The 17,940-nt window shown below is 38.0% G+C and overlaps 1 protein-coding gene across 1 annotated transcript; it reads left to right on the top strand.

Moving 5' to 3' along the window:
• Positions 1-3,526: 3,526 nt before the first annotated feature.
• LOC137788032 (calpain-1 catalytic subunit-like) lies at positions 3,527-16,105 on the top strand. Its single transcript, XM_068580835.1, has 21 exons — positions 3,527-3,763; positions 4,735-4,804; positions 4,934-5,052; positions 5,316-5,449; positions 6,034-6,208; positions 7,344-7,418; positions 7,932-8,017; positions 8,543-8,617; positions 9,561-9,721; positions 10,539-10,696; positions 11,756-11,767; positions 11,887-12,092; positions 12,196-12,235; positions 12,353-12,421; positions 13,475-13,532; positions 13,657-13,718; positions 13,822-13,890; positions 14,028-14,106; positions 15,603-15,719; positions 15,849-15,901; positions 16,079-16,105. The coding sequence occupies exons 1-21, from the start codon at positions 3,527-3,529 to the stop codon at positions 16,103-16,105; spliced, it is 2,082 nt and encodes a 693-aa protein (XP_068436936.1).
• The last annotated feature ends 1,835 nt before the right edge of the window (positions 16,106-17,940 follow it).

The raw sequence follows: 17,940 nt of genomic DNA, 5'->3' as shown, positions 1-17,940 counted from the left end.
GGAAACGGAGTCCGACGCTCCTTCACCCCCTGAGCTCCCACAGGCACTTACATCAGAGAAATACGTACAGCACCGGGACTCATATAATATATTTATTCTTTTTGGAAGGATTCGGGGCGTTAGGACTTTTCCTTGTTACAGACTATTTTTAAATTGTTGAATTGTAAAATGTTCGTCGGGAGCGGCCTAAAGAGCCTGAATACTTTCCCACTGAATGACCCAATTTAAACAGAAAGTATGGACTTTATCTTCGGGGCTGACAGTTTTTAGCCATGCTCACCAACTATTAGATTGCCGTGACATTTTATGAATGAATGTATTCGAACCATCATTCAACTGAGCGGCTCTGTATTTCTTGTCTTTGGGAAGCAGGTTGGCCCAGTCTGACTTGTGACTGAAGGGAAATGGGCATCATAGGTTTTTGCTTTGTTTCTCACTGTTACGTCATCTCTCTTTTTTTTAAATATTATAACTGCTTTCACTGGTTCTGTTTTCATCATGTAAAGTGCCTAAGAAGCGCTATGCAAGTTGCTTTCCTAAACGCTACAGAATGTCCACTAGATGGCAGTATGGGCTGCGAAAACGGGACCGCAAAACCTCCCTCTGACCTTCCTCACCTCACTCCAGTGTTGCCTCCTGGTACCACAGTGACTCAAGTGCTGTTGGATCTTCCTGGGTTGGCTGTCAGTCGTTGAGAGCAGAGCAGTCTGCATCCCTTCCCTCTGAAAATAAACATGATCAACCGCTTTACCTATTTAATTCATGTCCTGGTACAGTATTCACTCTAAATATATTTAAGTACTTTTTTATACAAATTCTTTATTCCATCTGTACATTTTTTGTTCCATCTGTATATTTTCATCCATCTGTAAACTTAATATTCTTTTTTACTGCAAATTTAAAAAAAAAAAAAAAAAAAAAAGTGTAAATCTGTTTTATTACCGTTCTACTATTTATTTATATTACTTGATTATTTTTTTAATCTTATTCCTGGGAACAATGCTGCTGTTATTCTGTAATTTCCCCACTGAGGGAGTAATAAAGGATTATTTTTATTTTATCTTATCTTATTGTTGGAGTCGATGTCGCCTGACTCATGAACACTTGATCCGCTGGCACGACATGGCCGGACCTCGCCAATGAACAACACTATTGTATTCTATTGTCTGCCGGGCTTTCCTGGGTCCACAATGAGCAGGCAGTAAAGTTATACTGATATTAAGTTGATACTGTTAATGACTGTTAATGATTAGCTCTTACTGCTTCCAGTTTCGGTTCGTGATAGCTGACACAGAAGCATGATTTTATATATATGTATATATGTATATATATATATATATATATATATATATATATATATATGTATATATATATATATATATATATATACATATATATATATATATATATATATATATATATATATATATATCCATCCATGCATCCATCTAAAAATGAATAATTGCTAAAGAGGACCGCTGCATCTAAACATATTGACTGATACTACTTGTAGTTTATTAATGGCAATAAAGACACAGAGTATAAAATGTCCATGTGACGACAAACCTGACCTTAATTACAGTACTAAGACCTTTTGTACACACCAGTAGCCTGCTCTAGTCATGTGACAGCGTCTTGTCTTGACTAATCATTGACAACCCCTGAAAACACACAATAGACACAACACACTAGCTCAAGTTTCATGCCGTGAATTTGAACTTCAGCAGGTTGGAGGATATTTCCTCTGAATATGAAACGCTGGTGATGTCCACCTCTCTCTGGTTGCTTTGTGTAGCTCCGACACGTTGTCCTCCATCATACCGTGATTTAATGATCAAAGACATTATAATTAAAATTTTACCAAAAATGTAATGATTCAATTATTTACAAATGAAAGTATGTATATCAGAAAGGTTATACAACAAACTCTCTCAACTCTCTCTTTGTCTCTCCCTCCTTGTCTCCCTCCCTCTCTCCCTCCCCCTTCCTGTCTGTCAGGATGTAGCTTCCAGCGGTACAAGATTACGTAACAGGTGATCACAAATGTCAACCAAAGATGATTTGACAGCTTTTTCAGAAAGGTATACCTTCCTGCCCCGGTAGCCTCGGGCGTTTACAGTACTGACGCTATAAAAAGGGACGAGAGCTCTCTGGCTCTCACCTGCAGATCCACTCAGACGTTTCCTCCCACAAACTGTTGAGGTAAGATCTTCATATGCCGATTATATTTTTTAAAAACAGGTGCATTTAGATTTGCCATGTACATTGCATATTGTCACATAGCCTAATGCAATTATTGCTGCAGCTTACCGCAAGCCAATTTGAACATTTGAACATTTTAGGAGACTGAAGTGTACACGTCACGAAGTTGTCTTAAGAATAAATGCAGTGAATATGACTTTATATTGGATGATGTGCTATAGAGATATTTGTTGACATCCGATATTATTACTACTTAAATCTTAAATGTGCTTTATAAATTACATTTTCTATTGGGAAGCATTTCTTTTCGTTTAGCTCACATAGTCTTCCGTAAAAGTTGTATAATGTATGTTACAAACGGAGCACAAAGGGTCACTGAATGGTTTGATGCGTTTTAAAATCATATGAATGATGTGCAACGGGCATATAATCATCTTATTGTCAAGTAAAGGTGTCGAGTCAAATCTTTGACAAAAGTTAAAGTTAAAAGAGAACAAAATACTTATAACGTATGACCTAATAGACCAAAGACACATAGACAACAGTATATATTGCTCATAATATATTATATATTGCTCATTATATGAATACTGATTTGAAAACTGTAATTTTAATTACAGCCTATCATTAGTGTTTGATTTGTAGATGGTGTTACACTTTGTCTTCTCTTTATCATTCATATTATTATTATTATTATTATTATTATTATTATTATTATTACGTTTACGTAGGAGAGCAAAGAACATTGAATTATTGCATTCCCTTTCCATTCTCATTTTCCGTACTTTGGGTACTTGATCTTCCAACAGCAGACTTGTCTTTTTGATTATTTCAGCCAATGCCTTTTTATTTCATTTTTATTTATATTTTGCAAATTGTTTATTTCACATTGATTGCTGCTTTTGTCTTTTTATTTTATTTGTGTGTTTAGCTTAGCTTATTGCATTGGGATGCTGCTAGTATGACAAAAAAAATTCTCCTTGGAGATTAATAAAGTACTTTTCATTCATTTCATTCATTTTAGCGACATTGATTAGGGAAGTTTACTTAAAAAAACTTTCCAAAGTGTAATTCTTAGGTTGAGAGCAGGTCTTTAACCAACTTCTGGGTCAACATGTTAGACGGCAAATGAGAGCATCTTTTGTTCATCCTTCAAAGCAGCTTTATGAAGACTTGTAGAGACCAAACTACGGCAAGAACCATGACGCTGTTCTGCCTCATGTGGAGATCCAACTCCTAACTTTTACGGTCTGTTGGCCTTCACTTTCTCACTCCTCTAAATCTGGTTCTCACTTTGGGTTAACAGAGCCTGAACACTGCAGCAATGCCTCCTCCCGGTGTGTGTCTGAACATTATGGAGGCTCGCCAAAAGCAAAAAGGTTACGGGAGCTTCACCAACCCCGACAAGTTCTTCAACCAAGACTACCAGCAGCTGAAACAGTACTGCGTCATCCGAGGACTGAGGTACATCGACGAAATGTTCCCCCCGGACTGCATCTCCATCGGGGATGGCATACTGAGCACCTCTGACCTGGCCCGCGTGCAGTGGCTCAGACCAATGGTGGGTGTTTTGGGAAAGTTTAAAACAGAAGCAGAAGAGAAGTGAATGTTAATGTTTCATCAAGCACGTCGTTTGCAGTGGTCTGTTTAGCAGCAGAGAGCTGAACCACTTTTACCTTTCAATGATGTGTCGTAACCAAACTCAACCTGACTGACAGGTTAGAGTTGTTAAGTGTGTGGCACCAAAGTTTATTCTTTACATTTTTGAAAGTCCACCATAGGGGCACCTGGTTAAGGCTATACGTACAATTTTGTACATTTAAAAAAAAATTTAAACACATGTAAAAATGACCAATCTCTTTACACACCGCTTTGATAGTGTATGTTTATGGCGTGTACAACATTGTTGAGGGCCGGAAAGGGAAATAAACCTTCTATTTAAAAAATAGTTTAAAGTCATGGCCATCCCCAACATTTTTTACGTTTTCTTTGGACGTCTGTCTTAGAATTAACAGCAACACCTTCCTCTTAAATGGCCAAAAACGACTACAATATAATAATAATATGGATTAGTTAATAATGTAATAACTAAGTGTCTTAGTTGCAGTTGTGCTAGCTCAAACAGACAATAATAATTATAATTAAGTGACTGATCCTACTATAATCCATAATACAGATGCCGTCATGTACAATCATGTTTGATTACTTTAGGCAGATATCATAACTTCACATTCATTTGGTAACTCCTTCTAATGATTTCATTTTCGGTCTGAAGACCTTCCAGATGCTAAATTGTGAAGGTTTTGAACTGTCATGTAAATGTCAAATATAACCCACATTTGACGCGCTTGATAAGCGTTCTGGCCTGAGGACATCAATGTCAATATAAGTTATAGGAACAGCAACATCTAGCGGCAACAAACATTTAAATGTATGTTGTGTGTGTGGCTTACATGTGTGTGGTGTATATGAAGTGTAAACCACACACACATTTTAGAAGTTATCTTTGACTTGTTTACTCTCTCCTTTCAGAAAATTTCTCCTAATCCAAGCTTCATACTTGACGGCATCTCAAGGTTCGACTTTGGTCAAGGAATACTTGGTAGGTATAATTCATATGTCAAATTCCATGTATGTGAAAATGTACATAGCCATTAAAGCTCATTCTGATTCTGATTATTGTTTGTCGGGCCTGTACCAACTCAATGACCAATTTGGTTTTCCTCCCTAGGAGACTGCTGGTTTCTTGCGTCTATTGGAGCTCTGACGTTCCAGCAAAAAATCCTTGAAAAAGTCGTCCCTATTGACCAAACATTTGATGAAAAATACTGCGGGATATTCCACTTCAGGGTGAATACTAACAGCACAAGTGGATATTATATCTTATTGATATACAGTATCACGTCTAAAGACTTGAATGATTGTGACATTGTCATTTTTCCAAATTCTTAAAGACTTTCTTGGCAATATAATTTTCTTAAATTAATAATGTAAAAACTATTAATTTGAATAATATATATATATATATATATATATATATATATATATATATATATATATATATATATATATATATATATATAATTCTTTATATTCCCTTCTCTTATTTTCAGTTCTGGAGATTTGGAAAATGGGTGGATGTCGTCATTGATGACAAGCTTCCAACAATCGATGGGAGACTAATCTTTGTTCACTCCAAAGACGAAAATGAGTTCTGGCCCGCTTTGATGGAGAAAGCTTATGCCAAGTATGAAAAAAAAGTACATTGTTTCTTAGGCAAATGTGTTTTGTTAGCATGCCTTGTTTTGTTTTGTTAGCATGCCTTGTCTTGTTTTGTTAGCATGCCTTGTCTTGTTTTGTTAGCATGTCTTGTCTTGTTTTGTTAGCATGCCTTTTCTTGTTTTGTTAGCATGCCTTTTCTTGTTTTATTAGCATGTTTTGTCTTGTTTTGTGTGCATGCCTTTTCTTGTTTTTTTAGCATGCCTTGTCTTGTTTTGTTAACATGCCTTTTCTTGTTTTGTTAGCATGCCTTGTCTTGTTTTGTTAGCATGCCTTGTCTTGTTTTGTTAGCATGCCTTTTCTTGTTTTATTAGCATGTTTTGTCTTGTTTTGTGTGCATGCCTTTTCTTGTTTTTTTAGCATGTTTTGTCTTGTTTTGTTAACATGCCTTTTCTTGTTTTGTTAGCATGTCTTGTCTTGTTTTGTTAGCGTGTCTTGACTTGTTTTGTTAGCATATCTTGACTTGTTTTGTTAGCATGTCTTGACTTGTTTTGTTAGCATGTCTTGTATCTGGAGAACCTGCACTAATAATATCACATCCCCTTGTGACAGAGTGTGTGGTTCCTATACCGACATGATTTCCGGGACTCCTGCAGAGGCCATGATGGACTTCACAGGTGGTGTTCACATGTGTATCCAGCTGTCTGATCCTCCTTCCAACCTGTGGGAGCTGATGTGTAAAGCGGGCCTTTCCTCGTCTCTGATGGGCTGTGGTACACCTGAAGGGGTAAGTATACAAACACACCACACAAAACCACCGCTGGCCGGTTCTTTTCCATCTATGTTGCGGACTGCACACATACTTTTACAGAGATGTGGAACAATAAAGTACATTTGAACATAAATGCAAGTGCAAGTAAAGACCAGTACTGGAGGACAAAACAAATTCAGTGCCTCTGCAAAAGATGAACGAAACTAATTTCTTGAAATGTGGAGAAACGATGATCATACTCTTCAGATATGTTAAAGAAACAGGTTTCACTAAAATGCCACAGTGACTGACATGAGGAACCGGTCTGACATTGACGTCAGAGCTGTGGATTGGTGCGTCTTACATGTTCTCAGACAAAACGAGTACTATTATTCGGAGAAAAGTCTTCTCTTAATAAGGTAAGGGCATACCTTAACTCTGCCATTCTATATCTGTTTTACAGTGGAAACCTCTATCAAAACGATATCTGTCCAGCTGAACTTATCCTCTATATGCGGATGATTATTAACCTTTTTTTTTATGCATAATGCTTACGACATGAATATGAGTATATGGAACAGAGAGATTTGCTATTTCCTGAATTTGAATGGACTTTGCCAAAATATAGTATAGCTTTTTACAAATGGAGCTTTAATTTACAGTACGTGAATGAGTATGATCCTCTCGGTGGGGGCGGCTTCAACCACATGTTCTTTTCCTTTGTGCATTAGCTTTCAGTCTCCATCCCAAGCAGCTCTAACTCGTCGTTTGAGTAGACGGCACAGGGTAGTCCGAGGGACAACACATGTCTTTGGAGTTTGTCATAAGCTTTGAGGAGACTACGTTTCGAAAGAAAATGACTGCACACGCGGCACCAGCGTCCAGCTGGAAGCAGAAAATTGATTCGCAAATTATTTGAACTGCATTTCTACAAGAACACTCCATGTATCCAATGGTTGTCACTTTAACCTTGGTCATTATAAATGGTTTCCACTGTAAGAAAAGACTAAATTTCTCTTTGGCCTGACAGCTAACTGGAAGAGGTCTTCCACACACATCAAAACAGGCTTGACAGTGACCAATGTGATCGATTGACACAAATTGATCCACAAAAGCTTGGTTTATAGGTCAGTCAACGTGGTGTTGAAGAAATGTTATCTTTTACTTGCAGGAGACATCTGCCAACAACATATTAAAAAATGGATTGGTCCAAGGCCACGCCTACACGGTCACAGGTGTGAAACAGGTGAAGAATTACACTTAAAGGACTAGTTTGTAGGATGTATTGGTATCTATGAAACCCCTCTGCTCACCCAGCATTAGGGAAGAGTACGGTGACCTTTAGGTGATGTAACAACGTGAAAGGCCTTCTTTAGAGCCAGTGTTTGTTTTGTCAACCCTTACTTTAGAAACATGGGGGTGCACCATGTCATACTCTGCGAGCAGGACCCACACCCTATGTAGACGTAACCGATTTATTCTATTGTAACAAAAACACAACGATTCTCAGTTTCAGGTGATAATACAATAGTGAAAACAGAGTTATGCATATTATCTTCTGTCAGCCAATAACTCTCCCCTCATTCCTACACACTGCTCACTTTGCGCTTTCTAGTCGTGATCATAAACATGATCTTACTAAATGCAGCAAATTAGGTGTTTAAGCACTTTTGCAAATGATTTATGTAATGATTTATTGCCTTTTTAAAATGTCTGGAACATAACTATGGCGCTGTCTCCCATGATGATTGCTGGTTAGACGATGAGCCAAGGGAAGCAACTAAACCTGGTGCGTCTGTGGAACCCCTGGGGCAAAGGAGAGTGGAATGGAGACTGGAGTGACCGGTGAGAAGGATATATTTCACCACTTTTGATGTCTACCTTTTGCTGAAAACCAACAGGTTTTAACAAGCAAGAGTCTTTTTTTTCATAATATAACCACTTCAGTGAATTTACTTGTAGATTCCTGAAATACGGTGAAGGGGCCTCTCTTAAAAGGAACATGAGAGCCAGAGGCTCTATGGGTTTTTTTCTTCAACATCATCTCTATAGTGGTCTTTGTCTTTCCTGTAGGTAACATGAAAGACTTGAAAAGGTCATTTGTAAAAGGTGCGTGAGAAGCCTATAGAAAAACTTCTCTGAAAAGATCCCCAGCGAATTCTAAACTGGTTTTGCCAGTTACAGTGAAGTAAGACACCGCAATCTCCTGCCTTAAAGGCAGATTAAATTACCCCCTGCTCTGTATTTGCATATTAGTCGAGTAGAACATTGAGAGGCCCCCTTTCTAAGCCTGAGGACATGTGTTACAACTTGTCTCTCAAGGCTCTGACTCGACTAATTCCTACTCCAACTTGACAAAATGTCTTCAAGGTCGTTCCTGTGGCAAACCCTGAGTGCCAAAGATCGTGACATGTGCCTTACAGTTGATGATGACGGAGAGTTTTGGTAAGAACTTTCTATCTTTTCTCAGCATACACAGTTGCAACTTCATTAACAACCAGAAAAAAGTACATACAAGTGGATTATAGTTAAAACGTAATGATGGCAACCCATAGGATGATAAAATGTAACAAATGACATGTTTAAACATTAAAGAAATTAAGAAGCATATTACATTATTAAATACATTTTACTGTATATTTACTGTATGAAACACATCAGGCATCAATCCCAATCTTCACTTTCATGGACTTTGAGGTGCGCTCCTGCAAAGTCCTTGAGAGTTTGGGGCTGACCCACTGTCAAATTACTGTGTTTGAGGGCTCTCACGTAGACTGAGCCCTTAATGAGCCCTTTCAATAAGTCAGAATTTCTGCCGACTTTTCCCACTTGAATTACCCACAATCCATAGTAATGTGGCGTTAAACACGGGGTTGATAGTGGAAGCATGAAGATGCAAAAAAGGTAAACAAAGAGGGTACATTATACACATTTTATAATAACAAGTAAATGGATTATTTGAAATGACGACCCACATTATACCCACTATAATTTAATGGTTTGATTCTGCAAACTGTCTTTTAACTTTGATTTTCTTGAGCCACGTTGACACGGACAACTGTTCCATTCGTATCCGTGTCGAGCCCTCAAAGTGTTAACAGGCGACGTCAGTAAGTCCCTGAGGGTTCAGGGTTTAAGGCCTTAGAGCGGTAATTATGTTAAAAAGAACATATGTTACAGGATTGCAAAACGTTGTTCAGAGAAAAAGCACCTTGTGAAATTAGTATGTTTGTCTTTACTTCACAAACTTGCAAATTCCTAAAGTTGTCAAGTAGAAATGTACATGTACGTTGGCTGCGTTTATATACTGTATTTATCATTGCTTTAGCAAACTAACCAGAAGAAAAAATCATATTACTGTATCAAAATGAATCTCTGATGTCATCAGGATGAGCCTGCAGGACTTCTGTAGGTTCTACACCGATCTGGACATCTGCTCCCTGTCTCCCGACTTCCTTGATGGAAACTCCTCTTGTCAATGGAAGACCACCATGTACGAGGGCAGATGGGTTGCAGGCACAACTGCTGGGGGATGCCTTAATAACAGAGGTACTTCCAGGATATCCGAACATGAATCTAATAAAATATGATATTATTTATCACACCATGTCATAGATAAGACTTGTTCCTTGAGAACCATTATGTTCTTTCTAAAGACATAGTGGAGTGATGTCAACTTGACTACAGAGTGAAGTCGCTTTCTCCATGTGTGTTGTTATCAGAGCTTTGATGTGCTCTGTGTACACAGCCTGGCTGGCTGTGAGTGTGTCTTTTAGTGTGTTGTGAGCCTGACCCCACTAGCTGACACACGGCCGCCGCTCTTTATTGCACTCATACGGCGTTTACAGAGTATAGCAGTTGATGTGACTGTTTATAGAGCTGCTAGCTTAACATAGCGTATTCAGCATTGCATGGCTAAGCTATATGCTAAGATAGAACTGCTTAATTAGCTGTTGATGTTCGTAAGACTGGTGCAGACTGCTGTTGGTCATACATTTGCTCTAATTCAAGCGCAAGCTAACAAGCAACAAAGGTCAAGCAAACTAGTGTGTCACATTCCCAATTCAGCATAGAGGGCAGGACAACTTATTAAGGCAAAGCTCTGGGAAATATTAGGAGCATAGCCACAAGACTTGTCCGTAACATTACTTTACACATTCCCTTATCGTGTTCACATTAATAAATAACATGCAGTAAAAGCAGGACAGTTAAAATCTGCAATAAAAATAATTGTGTCATGCGTGATGAGATTGATGATCAACTTTTATTTCCATCATTAATATCCAATAACATTTGATTTTAATGTTGTTTAATCAAATGACTCACCTTACTTTTTGGAAATATATCCTCCCTCTCTCTATTTCAGACAGTTTCTGGACTAATCCACAGTATCGGGTCAAGATTAGCGGTGAAAACTCGAGGAAAGAAGGCGAGAAAAATGTGCTGTTATCGCTCATGCAAAAACCCGACAAGAGGAACAGGCACCTGGTCCAAAATCTCCACATTGGAATCTCTGTGTTTGAGGTAAATATTACTCTTTGTTGTATCCGTCACAGTATGAGAACTATTATGGATATGTATGTCGACCACAGAGCATTTAGTGCCATAAGGATACTGGAATAATACTGCTGAAGCAACACAAATCTAAAATGGATCTCATGTAGCATCTCATGGATGCTACATGAGATCTTTTCAATTGCTCAACAAGGAAGTTGATTTTTCAGTTTTGCGATCAACTAGCTGACTATGGAATATTCAAAATGCAGAAAATATATAAAAAACCTGAATAAAGAGGAATTTACAGAATCTGAATGGATGAAAAACATTGATCATAAATACTGTAAAAGAAAAGAAAAAAGGTTTTCTTTTTAAAAAATCTTACTGATTGTTATTTTATTCATTCTATAGTCTGGGTGAATATTTGATTCTTCATTTTTCATAATGGACACCTTTAGTTACAATGTCTCTTCACTGTTAATAAATGAAGGTGGTAGCTACAATAAATGAAAACAAACTAAAACAATTGCATATCTTATTTAATAAACTGTCGCAAAACACATGAATGCTCACAACCGGCAATTACCCTCTGAACAACACCAAAATAATATCTCAGTAATCTATTCTTTCAGATTGGCTTTAACATTTACACTATATTTTCACCATCACCTTTTGGTATGCCCTTCTCCTTCTCTGTTATATCTCCATTACACAATGGGTTGTAAGAATTTACGAAGAATGTAAATAATAAAGAGAATGAACAAGTTACTCAATCAACTAACAAGGGCTTTTAACATTAAATCATTGACAGAACATCTTAGGTTTTACAAGGAATCACAGTCTGAGGATTCAAAGGAAGGTGGCAGTAAATAAATTGTAAACACAGTAAACGGATGATGACAGTCAAAGTCCACGCAACCTGTTTGTAGGTCAGACAACAAATTATTAAGGCAGGTTCAAGTCTTGGTCAGTGTTCGCTTATAATTTACAGTGACTACGTATGCTTGTTATGATACATTATTTGAACTGAAAGTTAATTTATTGATTTGCTTTTTGTCCCCGACTTGCACTCATCTTCCACTCAAGGTGAAAGGACAAGTAAGAAACAACTTTTTATTCCAAATCAACACTGAATACATTTTCTCCATCCACATTGTGCAACTCTGGTAAAAGACATGAACTGCAAAAGTAACTCAAATTCATGTCTGTCACTACAGCACAAGACGCAGAAGGGGAAGTTCCCGCCATCTTTCTTCAACCAGGTACCTGTTGCCCAAAGTAAAACCTACATGAATGCACGCGAGGTGATGGAGTACCTTTCGCTGAAGTCTGGCGAATACCTGATTGTGCCGTCCACCTTCAAATCCAACGACTCGGCCTCCTTCATGCTGACCATCATCACCAAGGCGGAGACTCAGTGCTAGTGAGCTCACTCAATCACCCCAAACTATTCTGCATGGCATGTGTCCCCCGTCGATGGTATTTAAAACACACTCATGTCTTTGTCTCTGACTTTTCCCCCGCAGTGAGAATTCTGGTGACCAAAGAGACGAGCCAGTTGAAACGGTGTGCACGCTTTAATAATAGCACAATGTTGTCGGTGATCTTCACTGTACTAGATGTGAGACGTGTATTTGGGGTAGAAATATGATCTCATCCACTTTCCCTTCTTTTAATTCCCAGCTCAAAAAGACTGAGAATGTGCAAGAAGACAATATGAAGAAGAACTTTTTCCGCCAGAACTCCGACAAGGTAATATTTATATTCGCTAACCAGCATAACTGTGCTATTGACTGGACCTCTCACTCAAAATTAATGAAAATATTTAACATTTTCAGTACATTCTTTTAATTGAAAAAAATGGGTCAGATTACTATGTAAAGCAGGGGTGTCAAACATACGGCCCGCGGGCCGAATTCGGCCCGCCAGGGTGTTCAATCAATTTAAGAACAACATTAGCAGAGCTGGGGTTCAAACCTCTGATCCTCTGCTTATAAGACAGACATGCAAACCATTGATCCACAGTCGCAATTCATGTGAGCACTGATATTAATGTGCTAGAAGTCGTAAAACATGGATCACGTCATAAAAGTGGAGTCACAAACGTGTCATAAAGCGAGGGAATCTGCAGAGAGCCCAGGCAGATAAACAGAGGGCTGATGTCTGAACTTTTGGTCTTTATGTTCCTAGGTAATTGTTGAAAGACCTTAAAATAGAGTTTATCTTCTAAAGACCTTCACCAATGATTTAAACATAGAGAAACATTGACGTTAATTATGCGTTATTATGCTGTGATTTTACTGGTCTGGCCCACTTGAGATCAAAATGGGCAGCATGTGGCCCCTTCACTAAAATGAGTTTGACGCCCATGATGTAAAGAGTGAGAGGGCTAGTTTGTAGATCATCAATAGATCATGTTCACCTGCGCAGTTGACCTCAACATTATGGAGCATTTTACGTCATTTGTATCTCAGCTAAATTTAGTTTAATAGACCACAACGTTTGGGTCTTACAACCTCACCTTGTCATTTCCAGCCACAGCTGTTGTAAAAAAACAGACGAACAAGGTTAGCGGATAGCTAGTGAATGTGGCGTACTTTACAGCTAACAGGCTACTTACCTCAGAAGATGGTGAAGACCAAAAGAGAGCTAAAAGCTAAAAGTACCGTAGATTTAAAAAATCGTCAATCTGAAAACCACAGCCCTTTGAGCCCGCCCTCCAAAGCCAGATAAACAGAAGGCTTTTAAGCTTTAGATAAAGTTTTTCCTAAACTACAACACATCTTGTTTTCCTTCCATTTCCAGTATGAAGAGGTGGATGCTGAGCAGCTGAAGACGCTGCTAAATGAGAAGATCCTGAAAGGTTTGGACTGTAAAATCATATTAACAGGGTTGACAAAGAGCATAACAATGACATTGTTATCGTTGTGAATGATGTATCTTAAATGTGTCAAGCTCCAGTTTTCTACTTTTTAATGTTTTCTTAGGTGACTTGAAATCTGGGGGCTTCAGCATTGATGCCTGTCGCAGCATGGTTGCTCTGATGGACGTATCCTCTTGTGATGGATGTGACATTGATTATGATCTTACACACGAATAGGTTTGTTTGTTTAACACACATGAACAGCTCTGATACCTTAATATTGCGTCAGACATCCATCTCCGGCAAACTGAATGGTGAGGAATTTGTTCGCCTGTGGAAGAAGGTCGTCACGTACAAGGTAAAAAGTCCAGCTTAAACACTTCAAACTTCAAAATATTCACACGCATTACCGCTTGTACTTTGAATACATGTGCATCTAAATATAGATTTAGAGGATCGACCGGATCATTGTTGTTGATTTCTGCATTCAAACAGGAGATTTTCTTCCTCACTGATGTTTCACGCACTGGAACACTGTCACTGAATGAGCTGAGGAACGCTTTGCAAGCTTCAGGTAGACCATTCATCCATTCCCTTGATTATAAATGTATTGAACTCAACAACAATACACTATAATTGTGCCCTTTAAAAGTCTGTACCAAACTACACAGAGAAACATAATAAAGATGTGAAAGACAGACAATGATAAAAGTATATACAAAATAAAATAAAAGTGATATTAGATGAACACAAAGAAGACGTGTTGTGCTCATACATAGACTGATGCAGTTCAGCTGAGCTGATAACACGGATACAAAATGACTGCTCGTATTCACAAACCAGACTCTGGCTTCATGGCAAGCAACTTCAATTGTTTTGGCTCAGTCTCACTAGTACAGGAACATCATCAAAGTAGCCAACTGTTTTCAGAGAAAACTACATAAGCTCAGCATCAAACAGCAGACATACAAAGTCAGTGACTTGTGTTTACCTGAACATCTAAAAACAAAATAATAGATTTTGTGGCTCAACTTCAGAAATGTTGACATGCTAAAGTTACACAAACCTATAAAAGATATTATTATAAGAGCACAAGAGCATCTACAATATTATCTGATATTAAAATCAGCACATCATAGACCATTTAATAATTTTACAGAGAGTTGCATTGCACATACTTGGTTGTATAGAAGTATTTGTTTCATGTGTTAAAGCTGCATCCTTTCTACTGACCACAAGGGGCGACTCCTCTGGTTGTATAGAAGCTCTATTTTAAATTTCAGTTTGAGAAACAGAATATTATTCTTGTTGTCCTACATCCATGTAGGCCGGTGTCGGTCATGATTATATCACGAGTGTGTTTCTGGTCTCTTTTTGGTCTGATGATCGATCCCACCTTGACTCTGGCAAGTACAACAAGACAGGAAAATACATTTGGACTCAACATTGTTTCGCTCTCTACATCTTAATTACTCAAAATGAGTGCCCTTATATTTTGTTTAGGCTGCGTCACACACTGTAAAGTACACGTTGGCAAAAAGAAAATGAACGAAACACTGTCTATTTCCTCTATGACAGTCACATCATATGAGAGAGAGATTTTGCATATTCGCCCTGTGTTTGCAGAGGATTTCTTCTCTCCAGACATACAGGTTAGGCGAGTTGGAACATGTATGCCATTGCAAGTGCTACTGTAATGAAACTTCCTGCGTTGTACAATGACTTAGACCTGATTTGTTTTTGACTTTGGCTTGTAGACGTGATCAAGCTGATGATTTGTATGCAAAGAACTGCAGTTATTTGTGAAATCAACCAATCATTTGAATTATGTTTTGCAAACAAATGTAAAATATGTGGAAAGACCTTGTACATATGTCGGGGCTTGAGAAAGAATCCAGAACCGACAACAGAACGTTTGATTCAGTTAAAATAAGGTCAAACGTGCATTTTTGGTGCTGATATGCATTTGTAGATAATTGTGGGAATTTGGGTTTTTGCAACACAAGTGGTCACACACCTCGATGTTCCCAAACTCCTCTGAATCTCTTGCTGTGTGTGTGTGTTGAACAGGAAAAACGATCAAGGATGACATGCTCAGCTTGATGGCGCTGCGCTACGGCGCCTCCTCTGGACACATGACCCTGGAGAGTTTCATCAGTCTCGTCCTCCGCATGGACTGCATGTGCAGTAAGTGACGTCAAGTGAACATCTTCATATTGGAGATGTTGAAAACTCACAATTAGTAGATCCTCAATGGTTAAAGATGTCTAACATTTGTGGCTTTGATGTATTCACAATTTCCCTGTTTCTCAACAGAAATCTTCAAACAATTGTCTGATGGAAAAAGCATGAATCTTCAAGAGTCGGAGGTAATAAAACGTAATCTTATTGTCTGAAGCTCATGCAAGAATTTTTCACACAGCATCAGCATGTGTTGATCTAGTCTGGAAGACAAAGGGGAGAAATACTTAAAATGACATGATGTAACTTAATTATATATGTACTCATTTGACTTAACTCATTGTCTGTCTCTCCATCACTTTCAGTGGATGTACATTGCAATGTACACTTAACTCAACAAGGAAGGTGGACGGAACAATTCCCCCAGAAATACAGGAGTAGATCATTCAAAAGTGTTTTCTTTCATTGATAAAATTGATGATGAATGGTGAATGGACTTCTAAAGCCCCTTTCTAGTCTTCTGACCGCTCACTTTGACGCTGCATGACCAAATATGTATTCCTCTGTGAATGAGCCATAACACGGTATACATTACAGTATGTCCTGTATTGGTATTACACAATAATGTGAAAATATAACACAACAAATCCTATTACATAAGGCCGAAGCACCTTTGGAGACTTTGTGAAAGACTGGAGATGGATTCTTATTACATGCCATCACATGTCCATGACTACTGAGCTTTTTCATACGCTTATTTTTTCACTCTGCTTTACAAAAATGAAGACATTAACCCAAAACATTTCAGCACATGACATGAGTTCATTTTAACTGCAAAAGACTATGTAGCCATTTCCTTCTCAACTTCACCAGTTTCTTATGAAATAAAACTTTTCTGTGACAATGTGTGTATGTGGTGCTTTAGGTTGGGCAACTTCTTTGTTTATCAACCGTCTGTTTACTGCAACTTTCCATCACGTATCAATTAGTATTATTTAAAAATTACTGTTTACTCAAATGTACCGTTAATGATGCACCATATTGAAAAGGCTGTTAAGGATAAACAATGTGTAGAATTCAAGTTTTCATGAAGACTGACGCTCAAATGTTCACAGATTTGTGTTGCACCACTGCCCCCTAGTGGCTGAAAACAGTACAAGCCGCACTCTGAGGATTAACAATCTTTTCTGGTGTAGAGCACAAAGAGTACAGGAATAAATGAATGATGTTACAGGTTGCTTCATTTAAATGAAGGATATTGATATGACAGCATATACTTCATGTACAGTATACACAGCGTGATTCCCATTGGTAGTGATGATATTTACACGTTAAAAACAGTATGTATTGAAACTATAACATATTATGTACAGACACAGTAGAGACTTAGTGTTGCAGGGTTATTGCACCGGTATTGCTCTGACACGATGTGATTGGTGATTGTTCAGAGTGATCAGCTGTGGAAACAAACTGTTTCTTTGTGTCCAGCTGTTTTGTCGTACACTGTTCTGTTATATTGGTAACACAAAATAATATATTGCAGGGTGTACACAACCTGGTCCATCTTTTCCCTCTCAGATGTTCATATATTAGTGTTTCACTTCTTGTGAATGAACACAGTACAGTGTGCAATCTGAGGATTTTACCTGAACATCAAAAAATAGAACGGTAGATTTTCACAGTGGTGCTTTGAGCTAAATGCTAATGTAGCATGCCAATTAGCTCACAATGTCCACGGTAACATTAAGCAGGTATAACCTTTAAAGGTGATGTAGTACAAAGAGCGGCAAAGTCCATTTTTGGAGGTGGTTGTACTTACGTAAAGTCACTTTCGTAGTGATTTGAACCCAAATCTAATCTTTTCTTAACCATAAACAAGACGTTTAGTTGCATAAAAACTTTGCACAGAGGCACTGATCACTTGTATTGCAAGGGCATTCATAGAAAAACGCATGAAAAACAAAATAACTTTAACAATGTCTTAATAAATGAAAACCATATCTTTTGTATTGGACATTTGGACAACACATTTGGAACATGCATGTGTGACTTTAATGTTATAGCAACTGATCCAACAGTTCGTTGTGTCAGAACCACAACATTTAATCTCCTGGTCGCCTCTAGAAAAAGTCAGTATCCTCCAGGCACCATGAATACATGGAACAAATATTAAATGCAATCCATTTTGTTGTTGTAGTCATATTAATGGTGGACTGACTGACGTTAT

This window comes from Clinocottus analis, unplaced genomic scaffold (assembly GCF_023055335.1).
Source record: "Clinocottus analis isolate CAN_PGR_092001 unplaced genomic scaffold, fCliAna1.0.p SCAF_17, whole genome shotgun sequence".
In the NCBI taxonomy this organism is placed as follows: Eukaryota; Metazoa; Chordata; class Actinopteri; order Perciformes; family Cottidae; genus Clinocottus; species Clinocottus analis.
This window is presented reverse-complemented; position numbering and strand designations above follow the sequence as displayed.

What these genes read in the sequence shown, in the direction of transcription:
- LOC137788032 (XM_068580835.1), top strand. Translation starts at nt 3,527, where the DNA reads ATGCCTCCTCCCGGTGTGTGTCTGAACATTATGGAGGCTCGCCAAAAG. An exon ending in GCTGTGGTACACCTGAAGGG is followed by an intron (nt 6,209 to 7,343) that starts GTAAGTATACAA and finishes TTTTACTTGCAG; the next exon opens with GAGACATCTGCCAACAACAT. An exon ending in GATGATGACGGAGAGTTTTG is followed by an intron (nt 8,618 to 9,560) that starts GTAAGAACTTTC and finishes TGATGTCATCAG; the next exon opens with GATGAGCCTGCAGGACTTCT.